At 43.5% G+C, this 27,604-nt stretch overlaps 1 protein-coding gene across 50 annotated transcripts in view; it reads left to right on the top strand.

The window, feature by feature from the left end:
* Positions 1–24,484, top strand: part of LOC127009864 (uncharacterized transmembrane protein DDB_G0289901-like) — a 57,378-nt gene extending 32,894 nt beyond the window's left edge. The window contains exons 2-8 of one of the 50 annotated variants that reach the window (XM_050883324.1): positions 12,406–13,033; positions 18,624–18,804; positions 19,109–20,795; positions 20,829–20,894; positions 20,961–20,993; positions 21,060–21,092; positions 21,126–24,484. In XM_050883324.1, coding sequence (XP_050739281.1) covers positions 12,516–13,033; positions 18,624–18,804; positions 19,109–20,795; positions 20,829–20,894; positions 20,961–20,993; positions 21,060–21,092; positions 21,126–23,341 — 4,734 coding nt within the window. In that variant the 5' untranslated portion in view covers positions 12,406–12,515 and the 3' untranslated portion in view covers positions 23,342–24,484. Of the gene's footprint in view, positions 1–12,405; positions 13,034–18,623; positions 18,805–19,108; positions 20,796–20,828 lie in introns of all 50 variants that reach the window. The other 49 variants (XM_050883310.1, XM_050883326.1, XM_050883320.1 and 46 more) reach the window with 49 other exon arrangements.
* The last annotated feature ends 3,120 nt before the right edge of the window (positions 24,485–27,604 follow it).

Below are 27,604 nucleotides of genomic sequence, written 5' to 3'. Positions count from 1 at the left end.
CATTCAGGCTTTGCGAGGGCTGATCATTGCCCGCCACCGCTACAAGCTGACAATGTTCAGTCATCGCCAAGTGGCCTAAGACTACCCACATGCTGTTCTCATGATCACCCATCAACCCGGATTCCAGCGAACCTCTCTAAAGTGGATCATGTGGAGCTCCGGGAGAAGGTAGCGCCACTATAAAAAAAAAAAAACTTGCATGTGCCACTAACGGGCTGGGCTGACCAACACTTCCCGTAGAAAAAGTCTACCGGCGCTATAGGCCGAGCGATAAAACTACTACAAATATTTCTACTACTACTACTACTACTACTACTGCTACTACCACTACTACTACTACTACTACTACTACTACTACTACTACTACTACTACTACTACTACTACTACTACTACTACTACTACTACTACTACTACTACTACTACTACTACTACTACGACTATTACTATTAACAACAACAATAACAGGGAAGAAAAACTGCCCTTTAAGGAAGTCGAATATCAGGGCAACAATGCACTTTAGCCTTAAACGAGCATTTCCGCTCAAGGATATAGATAGATAGATAGGTAGGTAGATAGATACATATATTGATATAGATAGAGATAGATAAAGAGAGAGAGATATTGAGGGGAGGTAATATACACAAAGATGATAATTGAAAAATGACAGGTAAGAGAAAGGAAATTTAAGAATCATACGACAAATGAGAAAATGAAATCATTCTTCTCTCTCTCTCTCTCTCTCTCTCTCTCTCTCTCTCTCTCTCGTGACATTCTCTCTCTAACAAGAAACGTTGACCTTCCAAACATAATTTCTTACACTTTTTTTATTCAATACACAAAACAAAACAACATCACCGACACATTCATACCTTATTTTCATTGTTGTTTAGACGGTTTATCTATTTACTTCCTTGATGAACCTTGATTTTCATATATATTTAAAAGTTGACTTGAATGTATGACTACAGTGCTTTGGCGCTTTACTAACTTAATAACTCAGCATGCATTATTGATTGGGTCGTTAGTGAATCATTATTATCCATTCGTTATCAGTTTTGCTATTCTTCATTGCTTCTTTTTTTCGGTCTATGTCATTCTTGTTCTGATTATGCATTCTTGGTATTTCCTATTGTTCACTCTAACCAAATGAGAGCATGTATTCGATTTTGTTTCCCTTCTTCCTTCATCGCCATCGTTATTTCATCTACGGTAAAGGTTGCTATTCATTATTTTCTTTTCATTCACTCGCCTGTCTTCTCATTTGCTCCTTCTATAAACCGAACTAGCACACTCATCTGTTTTCCTCTTATTGTTTTATTCATTCTCTTCCTCTTTTTCCCGTTTTTTTCCCCACGTACAATATAATGTTTGACTGTTTTACACAATATCACAAGACCTTCATCTATTCACTGTCATATATTTCCCCTTCATATTCTTATTCACGCTTCAGAATCCTCTTTTTCAATTTTTTTCTAACATCCATATTTCTACCGTTCTAAAAAAATTCATCTATCAATCACTGAATATTGAGGAGATTTTTTTATGTACTCACGAACGCACTTTTCATTTGTTTATGGTCTTTGCTTTATCTGTTTTTTCCACACAATTTATCACGTGTATGAAATAAATTGTCTACTGAAATCCTTTAAAGCCATTTAGTTCCTTCTTCGTCGCTTATTACTGATTAAATCCCTTTCAAAAACTCTATCCTACTTTCACTTTTTTTTTGTTCCATTGTTTTTTTATCTCTTTTATCTCAGCTAGTTTTCTTTTATCTCTTTTATCTCTGCTAGTTTTCTTTTATCTCTTTTATCTCAGCTAGTTTTCTTTTATCTCTTTTATCTCAGCTAGTTTTCTTTTATCTCTTTTATCTCAGCTAGTTTTCTTTTATCTCTTTTATCTCAGCTAGTTTTCTTTTATCTCTTTTATCTCTGCTAGTTTTCTTTTATCTCTTTTATCTCTGCTAGTTTTCTTTTATCTCTTTTATCTCTGCTAGTTTTCTTTATCTCTTTTATCTCTGCTAGTTTTCTTTATCTCATTTATCTCTTCTAGTTTTCTTTATCTCTTTTATCTCTGCTAGCTTTCTTTTATCTCTGCTAGTTTTCTTTTATCTCTTTTATCTCTGCTAGTTTTATTTTATCTCTTTTATCTCTGCTAGTTTTATTTTATCTCTTTTATCTCTGCTAGTTTTATTTTATCTCTTTTATCTCTGCTAGTTTTATTTTATCTCTTTTATCTCTGCTAGTTTTCTTTTATCTCTTTTATCTCAGCTAGTTTTCTTTTATCTCTTTTATCTCTGCCAGTTTTCTTTTATCTCTTTTATCTCTGCTAGTTTTCTTTTATCTCTTTTATCTCTGCTAGTTTTCTTTATCTCTTTTATCTCTGCTAGTTTTCTTTATCTCTTTTATCTGTTAGTTTTCTTTTATCTCTTTTATCTCTGCTAGTTTTCTTTTATCTCTTTTATCTCTGCTAGTTTTCTTTATCTCTTTTATCTCTGCTAGTTTTCTTTATCTCTTTTATCTCTGCTAGTTTTCTTTTATCTCTTTTATCTCTGCTAGTTTTCTTTATCTCTTTTATCTCTGTTAGTTTTCTTTTATCTCTTTTATCTCTGCTAGTTTTCTTTTATCTCTTTTATCTCTGCTAGTTTTCTTTATCTCTTTTATCTCTGCTAGCTTTCTTTTATCTCTTCTAGCTTTCATTTATCTCTTTTATCTCTGCTAGTTTTCTTCTATCGCTGTTATTTTTAACGCGTATTGTGCAACAGAATTTAACAAGGTCACGTATATACCATTACTAAGCCACTCAAGTTAAAACAATCACTAATAAGTAACTTGCAATTAACGTATCGAGGTGTAGTAATTTGCTCCTATCTTGTTACTCCTTTTAGTCTGGAACGCACCTCTTGCAGTTATATTTGGTGGAATTGTTTGGTTTCTTGCTTTCATTATTGTGTGTGTGTGTGTGTGTGTGTGTGTGTGTGTGTGTGTGTGTGTGTGTGTGAGAGCAAGTTTTGACATCCTTTGCCTATTCACTACACACAAACACACACACCTCCACCCCTCCAACACACACACAGACATACCTTCTTCACAAACACAAACTTAAAAGAGAAAGTAGAGAAAACGGCAACCTATAAAAACATTAAAAAGCAAGTTGATATGCATTTTATCATATTCTGTTCATTATTTATATTCAAATTTAAACGAAAGGTGGCCAAGGACTCAGAAATCTGGAGTAGGGAGGGGGGGGTTAAAAGAGAAGGGGGTGACTCGTGAAAAGAGAGAGAAGGTGATGATGATGATGATGATGATGATGATGTTGATGATGATGATGATGAGGAGGAGGAGGAGGAGGAGGAGGAGGCGACAGAAAGCCTATTGGCTCATAACGAGGTCGCCCGCTTTGGTGATTTAATCTGCTCGACAGCCACTTGGGGCTTGAGGAGCAGATGAAAGCACCTCGATATTGAGGAGCAGATGAAAGCACCTCAATATTCAGTTTACTCCCGACGCAGCGATATGACGGTCGATTCTATATTTGAAGGAGTTGATGGTATTCGCATTTACTACTTCTGAGGAAAGATTGTTCCAGTGGCGGATGACTCGGTTTGAAAAGAAACTCCTTCCAATGTCCGTGTTACATCGACTAGACTGAATGGGTAAACCGTTATTTCTAGTTCTTAGGTTGGTTTGCAGTTCAAAGAATTTGGAGTAATCGACGTTAATGAATTTTTTCAGGTACTTGAAGACTTGAATCATATCCCCTCGCAGGCGTCTTTTCTCCAATGTAAAGAGATTGAGTCGCTTGAGTCGTTCCTCGTACGGTTGAGCCCTTAGGGTTGGAATCAACTTCGTGGCGCGTCGTTGAATCCTTTCCAGTAAATCAATGTCCTTTCTGTAATTAGGAGACTAGAACTGACGGCGGAGGAGGAGGAGGAGGAGGAGGAGGAGGGGGAGAAGGAGGAGGAGGAGGAGGAGGAGGAGTAGGAGAAGGTGGAGGAGGAGGAATAGGAGGAGGACGAGGAGGACGAGGATGAGGATAAGTAAAGGATGTGATTAGAGGAAACGATGAGTAGAAGGAGTAAATGAGTAAATGAGGTAATAGATAAATGGAAGAAAGAGGAATAGAAGTGACAAATATTAAAAAAAAAAAATGAGGTGAAAAGAAATTACTACTACTACTACTTCTACTACAGCTACTACTACTACTACTTCTACTACTACTTCTACTACTACTATTACTACTACTGCTACTACTACTATTACTTCTACTACTACTTCTACTACTACTTCTACTACAAAAGAGAAAATGATGACCCAATAGAGATATAGAGATGATTAAAGATAGAAAAATGAAGCGAATGAAAAAGATTATTCAGTTATTGTGCTCGTGATTTTCGGTGAATGGGTCGCCTCTCTCTCTCTCTCTCTCTCTCTGTTATTGCTTTTGATTTAGTTTTAACTCTTATTTTTGCTTCTGTTCAGCTCGTTGTTGTTCTTTTTCTTCTTTTTCTTCTTTTCTGTTCTCCTCCTCCTCCTGAAATCTAACAGGACTGAAAAAACTCTCGGGTACGCTCCGATGCTCTTCCCTCTTGAGTAAGAATCACGGGGTAAGGGAGATGGGCTTGTGGTGTGCGAGATCCCGGCTGTGCCCATAGATCAGACAGCCGCCTCCAAAGCTCTCTCTGGAGGGTACTGGTTGGCGATCATGGGTCCAGCGCGTGATTAAACCGTGAGTGAATGACAAACGAAATGGATGACAAGAAGAGGAAAGAGAGAAGGCTAAAGGAAAAAGAAACACACACGCACACGCACACAGGGAAGGTAAGGAGAGTTGACATCAGAGGCACGTAACACAACACTGGCAGAAACCTGAAAGTCATCCACACGCTGACCACATCTTCGTCACTTTCACTGCGTCTCCGTGGATATCGAAATGTAGTAATAGTAGTAGTTTTAGTAATGCACTTATATTCAGGAGCACCGTTGCCGGATTATCGTACTCAGAGCCGCGTATTTACCCGTTTCTGGCCCATAACTGTTGCCAAGAACCACCAATAATTAACCATTTAAGCGATTACCATATATGAAGGCAGTTATGTGGGTGATGAAGGCAATTTTTGGGTCGGACATCGGCAAACAAAAGAGGCAGAGTACGACAATCTGGCAACGTTGTTCAGGAGTACTAATAGGGGACACACACACACACACACACACACACACACACACACACGGCCGGTTAAACATGGCAGTTATGGTGATAAAAGGAAGGGATAAAAATTACTGTGTGTATGGACGTGTGTTTGTTTGTTTGTTTGTTTGTTTGTGTGTGTGTGTGTGTGTGTGTGTGTGTGTGTGTGTGTGTGTGTGTGTGTGTGTGTTTTCTTTTTCCTCTAGCATTCTCTCTTTTCTCTTCTTGTCATCCATTTCGTTTCCTCCTTCTCCTCCTCCTCCTTATTTCTTCCTACATTCTACTCACACACCCGCCAGTATGTTTTTTTTTTCTCTCTCATAAAATCCCCTACTCCTGCTTCCCCTGTCTCCCCTTCTGCAACCTTAATCGTTTAACAACACACTCGCCCGAGAACTCACACTTTTACCTTACATAACTCTTGACACTGGTGCGAACAGGTACAGCATAGCAAACACAGGTAGAGGGAAAGGTATCGAGCCATTAACACACAGGTACAAAGGCTTATATAAATAGGGAGGCTCAGGAATGATTGGAATTGTATTTGGACTCTTTGGGTGATTTTTTTTTCCTGTATATCTTTCGCCCTTAATCTGTCTCCCTATTAATAGAAAAGGAGGTAGACCTAGAAAGTTGTCCTGCCCCCATAGGCTTAAGGCGCGGTTGTATTTTTTTGTTTATCCTTCCTTTTAACTAATCTTTTTTTTCTTGGCGAGGAAGGTGGTGGAGGCATACGGTGGTGTTTAAAGGAGAAAAAGTTATGCAACGGATTAATATATTTCTTCTTTAGGGTAAGGTTGCATGGATGTCATTTTTTGCTTCTAAGGCTGTCCTTTTTCCGTCTCCACTCTTTCTTCTTCCTACTTTACTCCCTCCTCCTCCTCCTTCTATTACTGCTACTACTACTACCACTACTACTTCTACTACTACTCCTACTTTTACTACTACTACTACTACATAAATGACTACTCCTACTTTTACAACTACTACTACTACTACTACTACTACTACTACTACTACTACTACTACTACTACTACTACTACTACTACTTCTACTACTACTACTACTACTACTACTACTACTACTACTACTACTACATCTATTAGAGTTGCGTTGTGAGCGGTATATTCTCTCATATCCTTTCACAAAGCAATTCATTATTACCGCCAATGACTGTGGCCGACAACCATCTTTATTTAATATTACAAACCTTACTAAACATATTACTTTTAAGCTAACAGAGCTTGTGGTTGATACGACTATCAACCACCGTCGCCTCAAAGTCCAGGTCGGCAATGCGGGTGGTTTTGGGTGCAGGTGACCTGGTTCCTCTCAGGCAGACCAAGGCTGACCTCAGGAGGAAGAAAGACAGCCTGCATCTCATCCAGGCGACCACACTGCTTCTTGGCTGCTGTTTCTTATCCGCCAGTGTTTCGGCGAGTCTTGCGTAGAAGCTCTGCGCCCTTGGTCCCATCCCTCCTGCCGTCGTGAATACTACCGGGGTGAAGGAGCCCTGGTCCACATTCTGTATTCTTTCTTCATATGCTCTGTTCTTCTGTTGTTCGTTTCATCTGTGGGCTGCATCAAGGGTCAGGTCTCTGTGGCAATGGGCCATGGGATCAAAGATCCTTATGTCAAAATATGCCCTTTGTCCACGAGTCCAAAACCCTCTGGCGCTAACATCCACTCGTGCTTCGTTAGAAACACGAGCCTTGCAGAGGGAGCAGCATGGGTTCCACAGTCACGTCGTGGCAGACTTCTTTCAGCATCTGAGCTGTTACGTCTCTTACTTCATCATGTCTCATGCAGACGAAACCTCCTCTCTTGCATGTCATGGCATGATTTTGGTTGAAGGGTGAGCCACAGTTACACATGTTTGGGAGCCCATCCACTGGCCAGCCATACCTGAGGGCAAGGGCATCAGTGAATTCTTTTTTGTTTAAGTTGAAGCCTTTTGCCCTGATAGGTAGTGTGGTTAGCCAGTTTGAAGCGCCCACTTCCTGTGCAATATCTGTCCTCCTCCTTGTGTCTTCTGGGAGTTCTCTCATTAGGTCACTCAGAGTGTCTCTCTGTTTTTCTTCTCTGTTTATGGAGATTTCATTCCTTAGTGACCTAATATCTTGAGGGGCATGTATGGCACACAAAATGGAGGACCCTTTGTCAAAGCCACATCATAGGAATAAAGGAAAATTATACCAACGAAGTTTCCATGTCCTGCTGGCAGTCCAAGCATGTCTGCGTGTCTGTGTAAACCAGCCCAAAGGGGTGACTGTTCCATGTCCGCTACTACCTACTACCTACTACTACTACTACTACTACTACTACTACTACTACTACTACCACTACTACTACTACTACTATTACTACTACTACCACTACTGTTACTCCTGAAGATACAGTTGCTAACACTAAAAAAAATATATAACAAAAAAGACAGACAAACCATAACGGGAAAATATAGAAAAACATTGATAAAAAAAAAACATATCTCCGACATGACAAAAAAAGACACTCAAGTAAGAAAAAAAATATTAATAAAAAAGTCACAAGGAAAATGAAAAATTATAACGAAGGCCTTGCAAATAATATAAACGCTAAAATATTGTCAGTGAAAAATTATCGAAAATACAAAAAAAAATGAAAGAGCAACGGAAATAAAGGAGATGATATGGCAAAAGAGAAGAAATTTGTAAATATATCTCATAAATGTTGAATGATGAATGGATGAGAGAGAGAGAGAGAGAGAGAGAGAGAGAGAGAGAGAGAGAGAGAGAGAGAGAGAGAGAGAGAGAGAGAGAGAGAGAGAGAGAGAGAGAGAGAGAGAGAGAGAGAGAGAGAGAGAGAGAGAGAGAGATCCATCTTTCACTTACTTTGTCTGTCTGTTTGTCTGTCTCACGTAAAAATCTAAGACATTGGTGTGGCTAAAAAAAATTATATTGGTGGTCCTGGTTGTGGGTGAGGTGGTGGTGGTGGTGGTGGTAGAGTTGTTACTACTACTACTACTACTACTACTACTAACCTATAAGTTCTGTGGAGCGGAGAACGTTACTGTGATTAAATCGTATGACTGTGAAGACTCAAGATATGGTGTGTGTGTGTGTGTGTGTGTGTGTGTGTGTGTGTGTGTGTGTGTGTGTGTGTGTGTGTGTGTGTGTGTGTGTGTGTGTGTGTGTGTGTGTGTGTGTGTGTGTGTCCATGGCCGGTTACTTTTTCTCATTCTCCTTTTTTACACTCTTTGCTGTGAGTTCAGGAATTTCCCTTTCTCTCTCTCTCTCTCTCTCTCTCTCTCTCTCTCTCTCTCTCTCTCTCTCTCTCTCTCTCTCTCTCTCTCTCTCTCTCTCTCTCTCTCTCTCTCTCTCTCTCTCTCTCTCTCTCTCTCTCTCTCTCTCTCTCTCTCTCTCTCTCTCTCTCTCTCTCTCCCCTTCAAACAGTCACATTACAATACAAAACCAGTATATCTGAGTAGGACGTCACAGCAATGAATAAAAAAGAATACATGAAAAAGAAGAAAGAAATGACAAGAAAACAGAGGGAGATGAGGTGTGTGGGAGGAGGAGGAGGAGGAGAACGGGGAGAAGAAGGAGGAGGCGGACGAGGAAGAGGAGGTCGTTGAAATATGTCATACAGAAAAGAAAGTTAGAAGAAAAAAACGGAGTAAAAACTTGCTCAAATTCAATAGTGCCCCAAAAGAAATAACGTTCATACTCAACACTGATATTTATGTGAGCGCGGAAACACGTGAATCAACCGGCAAAGAAATACACGAAGAAAAGGAATAAAACAAATGGAGGAGGAGGAGGTGGAGGAAGAGGAGGAGGAGAAGAGTTAGCAGTAGAGTAGGAAAATGTTGGAAAGGAAATTGAGTCAAGTAACGCATTAGTTTTATTCCTTTTCTTCGTGTATTTCTTTGTCGGTTGATTCATGTGTTTCCGCGCTCACATAAATATCAGTATTTCCTCCTCCTTTCATCTTCTCTTTCTCTTTTTCTGTTATTTATTTTTATTCATGTTTCTGCACATACATAATATTAGCTGGTGAACCTTGCTTCTTTTGGGACTATTGGATTTGATCAAGTTTTTACATTCCTTTCTCGTTCGAGCTCTCTATTCAGCATGGCACATTTCTACTACCTACTCCTCCCCGTCCTCCTCCTCCTTCTTCTCCTCCTCCTCCTCCTCCTCCTCCTCCTCCTTCTCCTCCTCCCAGTCCTCTTCTCCCTGTTTTCTTGACATACCATTCTCCTTTTTTCGTATATTCTTTTTTATTCTGTGCTGTGACTGTTTGAGAGAGAGAGAGAGAGAGAGAGAGAGAGAGAGAGAGAGAGAGAGAGAGAGAGAGAGAGAGAGAGAGAGAGAGAGAGAGAGAGAGAGAGAGAGAGAGAGAGAGAGAGAGAGAGTGTCATATGTATACCATTGTATCTTGATGTATAAATAAAAAAATAAAGAGAGAGAGAGAGAGAGAGAGAGAGAGAGAGAGAGAGAGAGAGAGAGAGAGAGAGAGAGAGAGAGAGAGAGAGAGAGAGAGAGAGAGAGAGAGAGAGGTTATAAAGGTCAGAAGGTCACCTATAGAGTCCTCACGCCATAAACCACAAAATGAAACTGACCTTTACGAATGACTGGAAGCAAGTGACGTGTCCGCTTCGTCACGCGTCCCTCTCTGGCCACGACTTCGGCCGACACTTTGAATTATTCTTCCCGCGTATAATCTGCGGCAGATCATGATGAATTTTACCGTTGGAAAGAGAAACTAGTATACGAGTTTTTTCTTAATATTTAACTACAGTCTTCCAAATATGTCGAGGCCGGTCTGACGTAACTTACTATGAGGTAAACGTTATGGAAAAAAAAAGAGAAAACTAATATATACTGTGCTACTTGGGGAAAAAATCATATACAAGCAAGAACACTGTTACAGATAATCAAATAGAAAATAAGGTGACCTGTAAAAGATTTCGGGAGAACTTCTTTATGCGTAGAATTTACAGTTATACAAAAAAAGGCAAATGTCTGATGTTTAAGCGGCAGAAAATGTGATGAAGTAATGCACGCAAGGATTTAGGCCACGACGCTAATTCAACTTTCCTGGAGCGAGACGCCGCGCGATCCAAATATCTTGACTGCGTGTGTTGAAAAAAAGATTATTTATTTATTTATTTTTGGTTGTCGTCATACATACATTTATTATTATTATTTTCTTCATCTTTTCTTTCTTTTTTTCCTTCTTCTTCTTCTTCTTCTTCTTCTTCTTCTTCTTCTTCTCTTTCTTCTTCTTCTCCATCTTTTCCTTCTTCTTCTTTTCCTTCTTCTTCTTCTTTTCCTTCTGCTTCATCTTTTCCTTCTTCTTCTTTTCCTCCTTCTTTTCCTTCTTCTTCTTCTTCATCTTTTCCTTCTTTTTTCTTCTTCTTCTTCTTATTATTATTATTATTTTTCTTCTTCTTCTTCTTTTTCTTCTTCATCTTCTTCTTGATCTTTTTCGTTTCATCATCATCATCTCCACGATTTATATTGTTTTGTTTGTTGTTGTTGTTGTTGTTGAAAAAAATAAAGGTAAAATACACAACGTCGGAATATCGCAGGCATTCGTAAGGTTGTGAGCATCATTCTTCTGTTTCTGCACAGTATTTGGTTTCTCTCTTCACGTAGCAGTAAATAGTGACGGTAAAAGTAAATAAAGTGTAAAACTCACACTCGAAATATTGATAGAATTTTTGGAGGCAAAGTTGCGGTAATTTGTTCTTTAAGTTCACTGTCTATATCCTTATTTTTTCGTAACAGAAAATATCATGGATAAACCTATAAAAAAACAGACTCGAAATATTCCAGACTTTTATTTTTTAACTTGGAGGCCATTAACACACACACACACACACAAAAAAAAAAAAGTAGAGTAAAAAAAAACTCTTAATATTGCACGCATCTGTGTTAGCATGGATCATCTTATCTTTATATAATACTTTTTTTATAGTTTTTGGTCTGTCAATATTGTAAAAAAAATATGAGAATGAAAAAAAACAGGAAAAAATTGTCGAGAAAGGTCATACAGGCAGTTACTATTGTGCCAGTCAGAGGGATGTGAACTCGCATACCTGTTTGATATCTTTCTCACCTGAATAACCTGTGATATTTTACCGGCCTCCCTCCCTCCCTAGTCTGTCTTCATACTTACCTAGCAGACTACCTCTCTCTCTCTCTCTCTCTCTCTCTCTCTCTCTCTCTCTCTCTCTCTCTCTCTCTCTCTCTCTCTCTCTCTCTCTCTCTCTCTCTCTCTCTCTCTCTCTCTCTCTCTCTCTCTCTCTCTCTCTCTCTCTCTCTCTCTCTCTCTCTCTCTCTCTCTCTCTCTCTCTCTCTCTTTACCTTCTATACCTGTCTCTTCTCTCCTACCTCTTCTCTTCTCTCTCTCTCTCTCTCTCTCTCTCTCTCTCTCTCTCTCTCTCTCTCTCTCTCTCTCTCTCTCTCTCTCTCTCTCTCTCTCTCTCTCTCTCTCTCTTCCTCTACTTCCCTCCCTCTCTCTTTCTCTCCTCCCTCTCTTTCCCATTGTACGTACTTCCTTTCCTCCCTCCCTACCTGCCTCCCTATTCTAATACCTGCCAGCCGAGCTCCTTCACCTCTCACACCTGTCGCTACGAGGCCACACCCACACTTACACCACCGACACCGTTTTCCTCACACACACACACACACACACACACACACACACAGCATACACACGAAGAAAAAGATCGAGTTACACAATAATGGTTTGTCGCGCGAATGTGTGTGTGTGTGTGTGTGTGTGTGTGTGTGTGTGTGTGTGTAGGTGAGTGGAGGATTGAAAGATTCTCAACATACACGGGAGCTTAGGGTCAAAGGAGCTGCCTCGTACAGGCCTAACGGCCTCTTGTAGACTCCTGTGTTCTTATGTTCTTATGTTCTTATGTTCTTATCTGCCGTGTGAGATGTTAAATTCCTCCTCCTCCTCCTCTTTCTCCTCCTCCTTCTTCTCTATTTCCTCTTCACTGTAAAATAACTCAATCACCACCACAACAAATAATAATAATAATAATAATAATAATAATAATAATAATAATAATAATAATAATAATAATAATAATAATAATAATAATAATAATAATAATAATAATAATAATAATAATAATAATAATAATAATAATAATAATAATAATAACAGTGGCAATATTTACAATAATACTAATATTTTTTTTCTCTCGTTACAGGGAAGGAAGGAAGAGAAATCGATACACGAACTTACGAATGATGGTTAGTGGAGCGAAATGCCCTAACCACTACTACCACAACTACTACCACTAATGCCCCATCCACAGCCATGCCTGAATCCAACTGCCACCTTTGCCACATTCACGACCACACTCCCTCCAACACACTTCTCAGAACCCATCCCTTAAGGGTCTCCAGAACCAACCACACCACCACCGCACTACCATCCACCTCCACCACACTCCCTCACCACCACCACCATGGGAGATCAGCACGAGGGAGTGGGAGTAACTTAGCCAACCTTAGCGACAGAACGAACTCCCTCCCTGGCAGCCGCAGCAACACCCTCTCGCACACTCCACAAGTCTCCATAGCCCCTGATGGTGATAGGGTTGGCACACACAGACGGCATCACCATTCCCGTCATCACCACCGTCACCATCACCACAGCCGCCACTCCGATGACTCCAGGCACGGGTCTACTAACTCCAGAGATGACTTGAGTGGGGTCTTGGCTGCCCTGATGGAGACCAGTCGCTCCCCCAGTGCAGCCAGTAACCGTGCTAGTAGTGGGCACCGAGAACCTGACCTCCTCACCGCCCTTCCACCGGTCGCCCACACCAGCAAGTAAGGTTCAGGCGTATTAGAACTTGCAACGTGCCAGATTATTGTACGCAGCCGATTAGGTTTGACGATTTCCGACCCCAAAACTGCCTCCTCCACCCCGATAACCGAGATTTCTGACCCCAAAACTGTCTTCTCAAACCGATAACCGAGATTTCCGACCCCAAAACTGTCTTCTCAAACCGATAACCGAGATTTCTGACCCCAAAACTGTCTTCTCCACCCCGATAACCGAGATTTCTGACCCCAAAACTGTCTTCTCAAACCGATAACCGAGATTTCCGACCCCAAAACTGCCTCCTCAAACCGATAACCGAGATTTCTGACCCCAAAACTGTCTTCTCAAACCGATAACCGAGATTTCTGACACCAAAACTGTCTTCTCAAACCGATAACCGAGATTTCTGACCCCAAAACTGTCTTCTCAAACCGATAACCGAGATTTCTGACCCCAAAACTGTCTTCTCAAACCGATAACCGAGATTTCCGACCCCAAAACTGTCTCCTCCACCCCGATAACCGAGATTTCTGACCCCAAAACTGTCTTCTCAAACCGATAACCGAGATTTCCGACCCCAAAACTGTCTCCTCCACCCCGATAACCGAGATTTCTGACCCCAAAACTGTCTTCTCAAACCGATAACCGAGATTTCTGACCCCAAAACTGCCTCCTCCACCCCGATAACCGAGATTTCTGACCCCAAAACTGCCTCCTCCACCCCGATAACCGAGATTTCTGACCCCAAAACTGCCTCCTCCACCCCGATAACCGAGATTTCTGACCCCAAAACTGCCTCCTCCACCCCGATAACCGAGATTTCTGACCCCAAAACTGCCTCCTCCACCCCGATAACCGAGATTTCTGGCCCCAAACCTGTCTCCTCCACCCCGATAACCGAGATTTCTGACCCCAAAACTGCCTCCTCCACCCCGATAACCGAGATTTCTGACCCCAAAACTGCCTCCTCCACCCCGATAACCGAGATTTCTGACCTCAAAACTGCCTCCTCAAACCGATAACCGAGATTTCTGACCTCAAAACTGCCTCCTCCACCCCGATAACCGAGATTTCTGACCTCAAAACTGCCTCCTCCACCCCGATAACCGAGATTTCTGACCTCAAAACTGCCTCCTCCACCCCGATAACCGAGATTTCTGACCCCAAAACTGCCTCCTCCACCCCGATAACCGAGATTTCTGACCCCAAAACTGCCTCCTCCACCCCGATAACCGAGATTTCTGACCCCAAAACTGTCTTCTCAAACCGATAACCGAGATTTATTTGTAGTTAGAGTTCAAATGGTTAACTGTTGGTGTTTATTTAGTGATAGTTATGGATCAGACGCCGGTAAATACGAGGCTTTGAGTACGATAGTCTGTCAACGGTGATTAGGAGTGTTACGCGTGTTTTTTTTTTTTTTTACAACAAAAATAAAAATAAAATAAAAAAAAAGCCCGCTAATCGCTGCTCCCATAAAAGAATCAGAAGACGTAGCCAAAAGCAAGGTCGAACTCGGGAGGAGAGGTGTCCTGATACCCTCCTCTTGAAAGAGTTCAAGTCGTAGGCAGGGGGAAATACAGATGAAGGAAGATTGTTCCAGAGTTTACCACCGTGAGGGATGAAAGAGTGAAGATGCTGGTTAACTCTTGCATAAGGGGTTTGGACAGTATAGGGATGAGCATGAGTAGAAAGTCGTGTGCAGCGGGGCCGCGGGAGGGGGGGAGGCATGCACTCAGCAAGTTCAGAAGAGCAGTCAGCGTGGAAATATCGATAGAAGACAGAAAGAGAGGCAATTTAAGAGGAATTTAATAGGTAGAAGACTATCAGTAGGGGGAGGAGAGCTGATGAGACGAAGAGCCTTAGCCTCCACTCTGTCCAGAAGAGCTGTGTGGGTGGAGCCCCCCCACACGTGAGATGCATACTCCAATTGGTTGGTTGGATAGTTCAGCGTGATATTCTTTACCTTTATTTTGTCACTTTTTATCCTCTCTGTTTCTCCTTAGATTTATTTTTGTTTTATCTTATATTTGTTAGTTTGTTTCCTGTTTTCTTTCTTCCCGTCCTTTTTTTCCTTTTTTTCAGTTTTCCTCATTTCTAATTTTTAGAAAACCTTATGCCATAGCTTTTCTTACTGCCGTGATTCATTCTTTCTTTTCTTCTTTCCTTTCTTCCTTCCTTCCTATTTCTTTGTTATTTTTTTTCTGAGTACATTCTTCCTTTCTTCCTTCTCTTTTTTATTTTTTTTATTTTATCTTTTTATTTTTTTTTTAAATCAAAGGATGCGGCTCAAGGGAGTTACCCCTCTCTCTCTCTTGAAACACACACACACACACACACACACACACACACACACACACAGACTCTATACAATACGAACATACAGAAAAAAATGCTGAATGGAAATTAAGAGCAAAACAGTAAATGTCTGAAAAATTGAGAGAGAGAGAGAGAGAGAGAGAGAGAGAGAGAGAGAGAGAGAGAGAGAGAGAGAGAGAGATTTCAAAATATGCATGCAGTCGTGAAATCGTGTTGACCCTATTTCCGTGACCTTTGTGGTGTTAATTAGATCGAAGCTTATTTGAAAAATATTTATTTATCAGCTACTAATGGGAGGGAGGAGTGTGTGTGTGTGTGTGTGTGTGTGTGTGTGTGTGTGTGTGTGTGTGTGTGTGTGTGTGCGCGCGCTGTTGGAATTGACTCTTAATGGAATCTAATCGACCTCTACCGTTTCATTAAATTAATAGTTCTCCTTAAACTGGCCTCATAAATAGGAGCAGGATGTGTAACAGGAAATTCTCTCTCTCTCTCTCTCTCTCTCTCTCTCTCTCTCTCTCTCTCTCTCTCTCTCTCTCTCTCTCTCTCTCTCTCTCTCTCTCTCTCTCTCTCGCGATGGTTGAAATTCGTCAGCCTACTTTGGTGGCACTCTAATCTATAGCTACTCTCTCTCTCTCTCTCTCTCTCTCTCTCTCTCTCTCTCTCTCTCTCTCTCTCTCTCTCTCTCTCTCTCTCTCTCTCTCTCTCTCTCTCTCTCTCTCTCTCTCTCTCTCTCTCTCTCTCTCTCTCTCTCTCTCTCTCTCTCTCTCTCTCTATCTCAGCTGTTGGTACCACTATGATCCTGATATGATAGAGAAAAGAGGGAAAAAAGAGGTGGGAGGGGGCGGGGCCAAACCGGATATGACGAAGCAAGATTCTACAATACAGGAGAAGAGGTGGAGTAAAGGTGCGCTCGCCAGTTAGTACGCATCCTTCCACTTAGTACGCAGCATGCCAGCTAGTACCCAATATGTTAGTTAGTACGCAACATACAGGATAATACGTTACACGTCAGTTAGTACGCACCACGCCAGTAATTAGGCACCATTCAAATTAGTACGCACCATTCCATTTATTAGGTACCATTCCAGTTAGTACGCACCATTCCATTTATTAGGTACCATTCCAGTTAGTACGCACCATTCCATTTATTAGGTACCATTCCAGTTAGTACGCACCATTCCATTTATTAGGTACCATTCCAGTTAGTACGCACCATTCCATTTATTAGGTACCATTCCAGTTAGTACGCACCATTCCATTTATTAGGTACCATTCCAGTTAGTGCACACCATTCCAGTAAACAGGCACTATTCCAATTCTTACGCACCATTTCAGTTGGCACGCACTATTCCAGTTGGTATAGCGAGGTGCATAGAGGAAAACCATAAAAATAATGTACAAATCCAGTAAGCCAAGTTTTGAGTTGTCCAGATTACTGACGGCTGGAAGTTGTAGCGCCAACACCCAACGGGAATTTGCACGCCTGCGGGGATTTGTGTTGTCACCTGATTGTGGCTGAGAGGAACTCACGTTCATTAATAGTGGCGATGTTCGAATTAAGTGTATTCTTTTAATTATGTGTGTGTGTGTGTGTGTGTGTGTGTGTGTGTGTGTGTGTGTGTGTGTGTGTGTGTGTGTGTGTGTATATATATATATATATATATATATATATATATATCTATATATATATATATATATATATATATATATATATATATATATATATAAATAAATCTCCGGTAGCTCAGTGGTAGAACTCTGCGCTGCCAGGCTTCACGATCTGGCAAGCGGAGGTTCAAGTCCAGTTCAGGCACGGGATATTTCCATTCACAGAGGAGCGGTTACTGATCCCTTTGAACAAGGGTAACGGGGTGTGTGGTGTGTGGGGGTCCCGGCAGTGCCAAGAGATCGGGTCGGGATGGTACTTGCCGGCAATGACGAGCCCAGCCCGTGATCAGGCCGTGGGTGAATCTCACACACACACACACACACACACACACACACACACACACACACACACACACACACACACACACGGTGTGTAGTTGTGTCAAAGCGGGTTTGAAGTGATCTATTATGCGTACCACACGTAGAGGTCAAGCAGGCCTGAATGCAACACTTGCTCAAGAACTCATGTGTGAGGATGAAGACACTTCTCTCTTGTAAAAGTAAAGGAGTGGATTAAGCCTACAAGGAATACAACTCTACCTCAGGGGTGGTGTGGAAGTGAGTTTATAATGTATAGATAATATTATCAATCAAAGCATTCATACAAAACTTTATATATTATCGATTGTAAAGTTCTATAATTTCATATTTATATTATTTCAGTGAGAAACTAATCTTTTTTAGTTATCGAGCGTCGGATAAGCGCGAGAATAATTCTTTAATTTTCGGTAGCGACTGTCTCCCCTTGTGTGCCTTGTTTACACGAAACACTAAGGGGTTGGCGGTAAAGGTGCATTAAAAGAATCTTATGCAAAATTATACCTTCTATATTTTCATTTCCTTATATTTTTTTGTACGACGCATCGTTCCTGAGGAAAAAAACTGAAAATGTTGTAAGAAGTACCGTCAGTGTGGGGGGGGGGGGTCCCCTCCAAAAGGGTTTGCTCAGACGTTTTGGTTGGAAACTCTTTTGATCTTTGTTTGGATTCCCTTCAGAATTATCTGTTTCAAATTTAAAAACTAATATTTTTCCGCTAAAATGATAATATGACTGGAATAGTTGTCCAAAGTGTATCATGTAAGCTCCTAGGCGGAGCTGCACTGACCTTCTCGATCACTTTTGACAAGGCAGTCGCTATGGCAATAGACCTAAACCTCGTTGCTGGAGTAGCGGGGTTCTTTTTCTGAATGTTTATTAGAGATGCTATTGGCACTGCCGAGACCTGGCACAAAACAGTAGCCTAGGACACAACCTTAAACCACGCTAAGAGGCCCTCGGTGCACGAAGGAATCTTTCAAGGAAAAGAAACAAACAAACTTAAAACGATGCTAAGAGACCCTCAGTGCAAGAAGGAATCCCTCGGGAAAAAATAACCTTTAAACGATGCTAAGAAATCCTTGATGTAAGAACGAATATGTCGATGTAAAAAAAAAAAAAAAAACTTAAACAAAACTAAGAAGACACTTAGTGCAAAGGAGTCTTTGCCGGGAAAAAAAGAAAGGAAAGAAAACACTGCTTGGATGAAAGATAGAGCAGTGTTGGCCGGGGGATTGCGGGGGAGTACTGAAGGCCAAGTGGGGTTAATGGCAATTTTTCCCTCTCCTCAGGGGCAGCACATTAACAAGGGAAACAAGGGAGGGAGAGCGGCGCCCCAGCAACAGCACGCTGGCGCAGGACACGGAGCAGGACTACTACCTCCATGTGCACCGCCAGGCCTTCAAGGAGGAGGCGCGGCGACAACGCTTCAACCTGCAGACCGTCATGCTCATAGGCTGCTACACGCTGCTGGTGAGTCGGGGGGAGGGGCAGCTTGGGGAGGGAGAAAGGGGTATCTTTTTTGTTTGACGGGGTATAATGTTTTGTTGAGCTGTCTTGTGTTGTCCAGGGCAGGCAGTGTTATAGTTCGTGCTGAGGGCAGGCATGGGTGAGGAGGACTGGAGAAAAAAGTTTGTAGCAATGGGGATATAATGTTGTGCTTTGTGCAGTGCTGTACGTATGTTGTGCTGTGTGGTATGTGTGCTATGTTGTGCTGTGGTGCGTTGGGTTGTGCTGTGCTTTATGTTGTGGTGTGTTGACGATTACTGTGTTGCAGTTCGTGGTGGCCATCATCGTGGGTGTGGTGCTGTGTCAGCAGAACGGCTGGCTGGGCCTGGGTACACCTGACCCCCCGCCACCCCTCAGCGATAACCCTGACTTCCGGCCGTCCCAGGCACGGGAGCTAGACAGAACCGGGCGTGGCCGCGGCTCCAGGAACAGGGGCGCGCGTCTCCCCGGCCCCACTATAGACTACGACTATCCCGACGACGGGCCGCCCCCCAGGATCAGCGCCGGGCCAATCCTCCCCTCCGGTGAGAACGACCCCCTTCGCTCCCTCAACTTTGGCCCCGACGACCTGGCAGCAGCCGAAGCAGGGCATGGGGTGGGGGGCCGAGCCCCTCCCCTGCCTGTCTCCCCATCTGGTGCGCAGTCTGACTCTTCGAGAAACTGGGAGGGGGCGGAGAATCGTGCCGGGGTGGGCGGTGGCGGCAAGAGCCTCAGGCCACACCCAGGCCGCCGCCCAGCACCAGGGAATTTGCCAGACGCTTTCGTGCCCCAGGGCAGCCCCGGCGGCCAGGGTCGCCCCGCGGGGGTGGCTGGGGCAGGGATTCTGGACACCCTGATGTCTGTGGAGGAGCATGGCGTGGCAGGGGGCAGCCACGGACAGGGAGGCGTCTTCATGCCGGGCGGTGACGGGCGCAACACTGCAGGCAGCAACAGAGCATTTAATGGCGCTGGCAACACTGCTAGCAACAACAGAGCATTTGACGGCGCTGGCAGCACTGTAGGCAACAACAGAGCATTTAACGGCGCTGGCAACACTGCAGACAACAACAGAGCATTTAACGGCGCTGGCAACACTGCAGGCAACAACAGAGCATTTGACGGCGCTGGCAACACTGCAGGCAACAACAGAGCATTTAACGGCGCTGGCAATACTGCAGGTAACAACAGGGCATTTAACGGCGCTGGCAACACTGCAGGCAACAACATAGCATTTAACGGCGCTGGCAACACTGCAGGCAACAACAGAGCATTTAACGGCGCTGGCAACACTGCAGGCAACAACAGAGCATTTAACGGCGCTGGCAACACTGCAGGCAACAACAGAGCATTTAACGGCGCTGGCAACACTGCTGGCAACACCAGAGCATTTAATATTGCTGGCAACAACGGAGTATTTAACACCGCTGGCAACACTGCTGGCAACAACGGAGCATTTAGCGGAGCTAGAAGCACTGCTGCCAGCAATAATGTAGCATTTAACGCTGCTGGCAACACTGGTACTGGCAGCAGCAGCTCATTCAGCACCGCAGGTGTCACTGGTGCTGGCAGCAACGGAAGATTCAACGGCGCTGCCAACACTCCTGAGAACAACGCAGCACAGAACGCAGCCAGCATCGTAGGAGGGGGCGGCGACAGAGCATTTAACAGTGTTGGTAACGCAGGCACGGGCAGAAACGGGGCATTTAGAGTTGCTGCTAATAATGATGATGGTGCCAACAGGGTATTCAGTGGTGTTGGTAACTCTGGTAGCGGTGCCAATGGAGCATTTAATGGTGCTGGCAACACTGGAGGTGGATCATTGAATGGTGCTGGCAACACTGGAGGTGGATCATTGAATGGTGCTGGCAACACTGGAGGTGGATCATTGAATGGTGCTGGCAACACTGGAGGTGGATCATTGAATGGTGCTGGCAACACTGGAGGTGGATCATTGAATGGTGCTGGCAACACTGGAGGTGGATCATTTAATGGTGCTGGCAACACTGGAGGTGGATCATTGAATGGTGCTGGCAACACTGGAGGTGGATCACTTAATGGTGCTGGCAACACTGGAGGTAGATCACTGAATGGTGCTGGCAACACTGGAGGTAGATCACTGAATGGTGCTGGCAACACTGGAGGTAGATCACTTAATGGTGCTGGCAACACTGGAGGTGGATCACTTAATGGTGCTGGCAACACTGGAGGTAGATCACTGAATGGTGCTGGCAACACTGGAGGTAGATCACTTAATGGTGCTGGCAACACTGGAGGTAGATCACTGATTGGTGCTGGCAACACTGGAGGTAGATCACTTAATGGTGCTGGCAACACTGGAGGTGGATCACTTAATGGTGCTGGCAACACTGGTGTCCGCGGCAACACTGGCGGCGTGATTAATATCGGCACAGTTGCTGAAAGCACTAGTCCTGCCGGCACTGGTGCTGGCAGTACTGGGTTGGAAGCCACTGGTGTTGGCACTGCCGGTGTGGGAGCCACAGGTCTTGGTAACGTTGATGTGGGAGCTACTGGAAGTAGAGCTAGAGGTGTTGGTAGCACTGGTGTAAGAGGAACTGGAGCTGGAGTCACTGGTGCTGATAACATTGGTGTAGGAGCTACTGGTAGTAGAGCTAGTGGTGCTGGTATTACTGGTGTGAGAGGCACAGGTGTTGGAAATACAGGCGTTGGTAACACTGGCATAGGTGCTACCGGTAACGGGGGTGTCTCACGCAGTGGTGTTGCTACCGATCGTAACGGTGACGGAACCCTTACTGGGGTTACTGGCAACACTGGGATGGGCAGCACCGGTACACTTGGTGGTGGTGTCAACGGAAACAGAGCAGTCAACACTGGTGGTAATGCTGCGACCACTCCTCTTGGTGGTATTGTTAACAATGGCAATGCAAGATTCAACAATGGTGTTGTCAACGCTGGTGCTGGCAGTGGTGGTTCCCGCAGTAACGGGAGGCGCCCTGCCGGCACCTTGCTACCTGTCACTACCTCCACAGTCAACACCGGTAGTAGCAACGCCTTTGCAAGTGGTGGTGTTCCCCTCCCCGGCCTAGGACCTCATGGAAATAGTGTGCCTAATACCGGTATTGGTAACGGTGGTAGTACTGGCAATACTAGGAACAGACCAAACGCTGGTGTTGGTAGTACTGGTTTGGGTATTGGCACAGGCAGTGCTGGTGTTAGTCATGATAGTGCTGGTACAGGTGTTGACAATACTGGTTTTGGCACTGGTGTTCGCAACGCCGGGGCAGGTATTGGTTTAGGTGGTGCTGGTGCTGGAACTGATGTTGCTAATTCTGGTTTTGGTGCTGCTGTTGGCAGTGCTGGTAATACCGGTGTTGGCGGTGTTGGAGCTGATATGGGCACTGGTGTTGGCAAAGTTAGTGCTGGTGTTGGTAATGCTGGGAACAGATTTGCTGTCAGAGTTAATAATGATGACACTAGGACTGGTGTTAGCAATACTGGTGGCAGTGCTGTTCTAGGCAATGCTGGTGCCAGTAATTGGGTCACTAATAATGGTGCTGGAAATACTGCCGGCGCTGATACTAGTGATGCTAGTGTTGGCACTAAAGTTGTGAACGCTGGTGTTGGCGGTAGAGCTAGTAATGTTCGTACAGGTATAAGTGTTGGCAGTACTGGAGCTGGTGAGGATACAGGAAGACAGGATAACGCCGCGAGTATTATCGGCGCTGGCAGACCTGGCCTCGGGCTTAGTGGCGGGGCCGCGGTGGATGTTAGCGGTGACAGGGTCACTGATGGCGGCGGCGGAGTACGGCGGCCAGGGGGGCGGCAAAGCACTCGAGGGCGAGGAGTCTTACGGGACTTGGGTAATGGAAACAGAAACATAGGGCGGGGGAGTGCAGAACCCTCTAACTCCGCCCCCACCCCAGGATCTGAAGGAAGGGGCGGCCCCAGCGCCCCTGCCCAGCCCGCTCCGAGCAATACCCTAGGAGGCGGCGAAGCAGAGGCCAAGGCGGGACAGGGGCAGGGCAGCGTGGCGTCGCGGCGTACCGTGGCGGGACCGGGATTCACTGTGCAGCGGGGACAGGTGGTTGCCATGGCCACCATCACGCCGGACAGCCCCGACCCGACGCTGTTGCGCCCCGACCATGACGTCATCGTTCACATCTCCCCAAGCACGCAGGGTCCCGCCGTGACGCTGCTGGCCAACCCCGACAAGACAGGCGACACAACCATTGAAGCTACGGGAGGGGGAAGTGCTGGGACGGCGAGCACGGGTGCGGTGGGAGAGGGAAACAGGGCCGCTTCTTTGGGAGGGAGGGTTTCGGTGAGGATAGAAGGGCCGAGCCGAAGGAAGTTGACCCGGGAGCGTGTAAGCATGGTGCCGGGATCTGGGCGAGGCAACTCGGCGCGGGCGGGCGTGGTGTTGCGGCGGTGGGAGCACATGGATGATGCGGGCACGCTGAGCCGCGGCCTCGTGCGGCAGGACGGCTCTTTCTCCTTCACCAACTGTCGACCCTCGGAGATATGCCGGGCCACGCAGGGCTGACGAGGCGGGGTCGGGCAGAGGTGACAGGCACACCTACGCAGGTATTTATTGGTGTGTGACGTCTCCCACCCAGCCATCATCATCCCTCCCTATACCTTTCCCTCATTTTTTCCTCAACTTCACACGCCATCATCCTAAACATGACCAAAACAAGTGCATTTACACTATTATAGTGTGTGTGTGTGTGTGTGTGTGTGTGTGTGTGTGTGTGTGTGTGTGTGCTAAATTTACAGCTAATTAAAATGGCAAAAACACTCATAAATGCATCCTGTATATAATCAACCGATATTATTACATGTATGTTCATAAATATGTTGTCACGTTGGGAGCTATACAGATATACACATACATGTGTGTGCACATATATATGTCGGTATGAAAGTATATCAGTACTATGTGTTTGTATGTATGCGTGTGAGCTTTCCGCGCTCCTCCGTGATATGTATCGTGTTTAAGTTACTATTTAGTCCATATACGCTAGTCCTCTGTTTATCAATGTAGGTTATGAAGTGACGGAAACAAAGAAAACTGTGATGTGATGTGACCTGTAAGCTGCGGCGTCGTGCTGCACCGGCCCGTGGAACACAACACTTGTGGGAACAGGTTTATACATGGAGACAACGACCATGGCGTCCTCCTTCCACTTTCCTTTCTAACTAAGTATATAAGCCTCAAAGCAAAGGAAGAAAGACCAAAAGAGAAAATTAAAGGAAAGGAAAAGTGAAGGTAAAATATAAAACAGACAGGAAAGAAGGAAGGAAAACTAGAAGACGATGGAAACGATAAAAGCAAAAATAAGATGAAGAAAATGCAATAAGAAGTAAAAAGAAGAAAAGTGAGTGGGAAGGAAGATTTACTGAAAAGAAAAAAAGAACAGTGAACAACTACCGACTCCTTCCCTTAGAAACAGGCAAGGGGAGAGTTTTTTTTTCTCTTTTCACTCCCTCATGTCATCCATTTATCCAGTCTGTCGATACTGGCATGAGTGAGTGTTTGTTTGTTTGTTTGTTTACGTGTGTGTGTGTGTGTGTGTGTGTGTGTGTGTGTGTGTGTGTGTGTGTGTGTATTATCCTGCCTTATGCTGTTCCCTATAAAGACAAGTGTTTGAGCATTTGTAAAATCATGAATAAAATGAAAACCTGATATGTGTTTTTCCTTCATAAACGTGTGTGTGTGAGAGAGAGAGAGAGAGAGAGAGAGAGAGAGAGAGAGAGAGAGAGAGAGAGTCACGACTTGCTTTCAATAAATGACTCTCCAAAGGCTGCCCACTTGCCTAGGTCACCCAAAGGTCAAGAAAGGGTCAAAAGGCTCTCGGAAGGCATGCGGGGGCGAGGTCACACACACACACACACACACACACACACACTCACACACACTCTCTCTCACACACACACACACACACACACACACACACACACACACACACACAGAACAAAGGGAGAAAATCAGGCTTTCCTCTTCAGTGAGTGTTCATTGAAAGTTTTCCAGACCAATGAAAGAAGTCATGTTTTCCTTGTTACCAATTTAGCTGACAATGGCGACCTTCCCTCAGCAAGAAAGAGGAAATATAAAAATGTACAGAATTCCAACGAAATTACTGAGAAACTAGAGCAGTGCATGAGACTAAAGGAGATTAATTAAAAGAAACAGCGAGCAAATGTTTGAGAGAACGAATGAAGGCAGTGAGGGATGGAAGGATGGAAAGATGGAATGTATGAGATGAGGAGATAAATGGACGCATGAAGGAAAGAAAGGGAGAATGGAAGACGAGAAATAATGAAAAAAATAAAGTAAGAAAGAAAGAATGAATAAATGGATGAATAGAAGAATGTACGGAATGAAAAAATGAAGAAGGAAAAAAGAAAACAAAAGAAAAGATTGAATGCATGACTGGTTAGGATATAAAACGAAGGAATGAGAGAGAGACATAGAAATAAAATAAAAGAATTAAACAAAGAAAAGCTACCATCTCATGATAACGGAAATAACGTATCTATTCTGTTGAGTATAAGAAAAGACAAAAAAGAACAGTAGAACACTAATATATTTGACACTTTCCACTTTTATATTTACACACGAGACATGAAAACGAGGACTATGCTAAGAAGAGAAAGAGAGAGAGAGAGAGAGAGAGAGAGAGAGAGAGAGAGAGAGAGAGAGAGAGAGAGAGAGAGAGAGAGAGAGAGAGAGAGAGAGAGAGAGAGAGAGAGAGAGAGAGAGAGAGAGAGAGAGAGAGAGAGAGAGAGAGGAGGAGGAAGAATAACTGGAAAAATGGAATCAGAAGAAGAAGAAAAGAAGATGAGAAAGAACAAAAACAAGAAAAAAAGAAAACGAAAAAGAAGAAGAAGAAGAAGAAAAAGAAAGAAAAAGAAAAAGAAGAAGAAGAAGAAGAAGAAGGAAAAGAAGACGAAGGAGAAGAAAAAGATGAAGAAGATGAGGATGAGGAAGAGGATGAAGAAGGAAAGAAAAACAGCAAAAAGAAAAAGAATGAGAAGACGTAGTAAGAGGAGGAGAGAGCAGTCGCAGGTAAATCCCATCCCATCATGCACCTTTGACGTTCAACAAGATCCCCACTCAGACCTGCTCGATATTAATTCTTTTTTCTGCCACAAGACACACACGACAACCCCTAAAAAGAAGGCACAGTAATAAGAAAAACACACGCAAGTAATGAACTTTAAGTAGTCACACAATAAACCGTTACAACACAGTGACTTCCTAGATATATATAAGTATATGAAAAGGAATGTAGTTGAGTAAATTAGTTTTTTTATCATTCAGTTCAACATACAGTTAGGCAAAGGGGTGAGCGCTGGTGATTTTGTTGGTGGCGGTGATGACAGTAGTAAACGTAGCAGTAGTAATAGTAGTAGGAGTGGTAGTAGTAGTAGTAGTAGTAGTAGTAGTAGTAGTAGTAGTAGTAGTAGTAGTAGTAGTAGTCGTTGTAGTATATAGAAGTTGCAATAGTAGCAGTGGTATTAGTATTAGCTAGTTAGTAAAGTATTCAGTCAGTCAGTTAATCAGTCAGGTAGTAAGTCAGTCAGTGAGTCTTTCAGTCAGTCATAGGTTAATCCAGGAGCCACCCATCCATTCATCTATCCGACAAGGCGGCACACCAAACATCCATTCATCCAACGAGTCAGCCTATCAGCCAGTCAACCATTCAGACAGTTAGCCATCAATTCATTCGCCCACCCATCCAGACAGCCAATTATCCAGACAGTCAATTAGCCAGTCATCCAGTCAGTCACACAGTTCTATTAACTAACTGAAGGACACGCGGTATACAGGTCTCGCCCACACGGAACAGGTAAGGTTCAGCACATAAGGGGGAAAAAACCCTTGCTGACATTCTCGCCAAGTCTGTGAGGCGGAGGTGAACACTTGCCCTGATTGGCTGAACGTGTGATGCTGGCCAATGACGAGGCAGTGTTGTCCTTGCAATGTACTGCCGGAATGTGAATGAGTAAGCAAAACTAAACAAGGAAATAGAAGCTTCATGCCTACGTAATGTAAAGGAGAAAAAGATGTAATGTGAAATAACAGAATATGTATTGCAACTGAGTAAAAGTTAAAATGCAAATGGATGAGGTAAAATCTAAACAAATATAAGATATAATACAAATGAGTGAGAGATGAAATGTAAGCTAATAAAGATGCAATACAATGCATGAGATTGCAATGCATATAAGTAAAAGCTGTAATAAGTAAGTTAATAAGTATAGAATAATATAAAAAAGTTAAAGATGTAATGGAAATATTTAAATTTTGTAATAAAACTGATCAAACAAAATGATATAAGGACACAGAAGACACGAAAAAAATATATGAAATAAAATTGATTGAAAGAAAGTATGGAAGATAAAAAAAAACAGGAAAATATCGAGAACTAATTTACTCAGCTACATTATTTTTCATATACCTTTATATATCTAGGAAGTCATTGTGTTATAACGGAGAGAGAGAGAGAGAGAGAGAGAGAGAGATTAAAACAAAGAAAAAAATAGACGAGACGCATGGAGATTGAATTAACAAATATGTAAAATATGGAAGACCGGTAAATTAAATACAAACAAACACAAATGAGAAAAGTCTGTTAAAAAATACTTAACTAACTACTAACAGGGAGCATACCCCCGGGAGCGTTGCTTCACTCACTCGCCCCCTCCGCTCCCGAAGGTCCCTCCGAACAAGCTCCCACGCAGCTGCCTTGTCCATCTCATGAAAAAAAAATATAAGATACGCAAACTGTTCCATGCCGGT

Source organism: Eriocheir sinensis, chromosome 42 (genome assembly GCF_024679095.1).
Source record: "Eriocheir sinensis breed Jianghai 21 chromosome 42, ASM2467909v1, whole genome shotgun sequence".
Taxonomy (NCBI): Eukaryota; Metazoa; Arthropoda; class Malacostraca; order Decapoda; family Varunidae; genus Eriocheir; species Eriocheir sinensis.
This window is presented reverse-complemented; position numbering and strand designations above follow the sequence as displayed.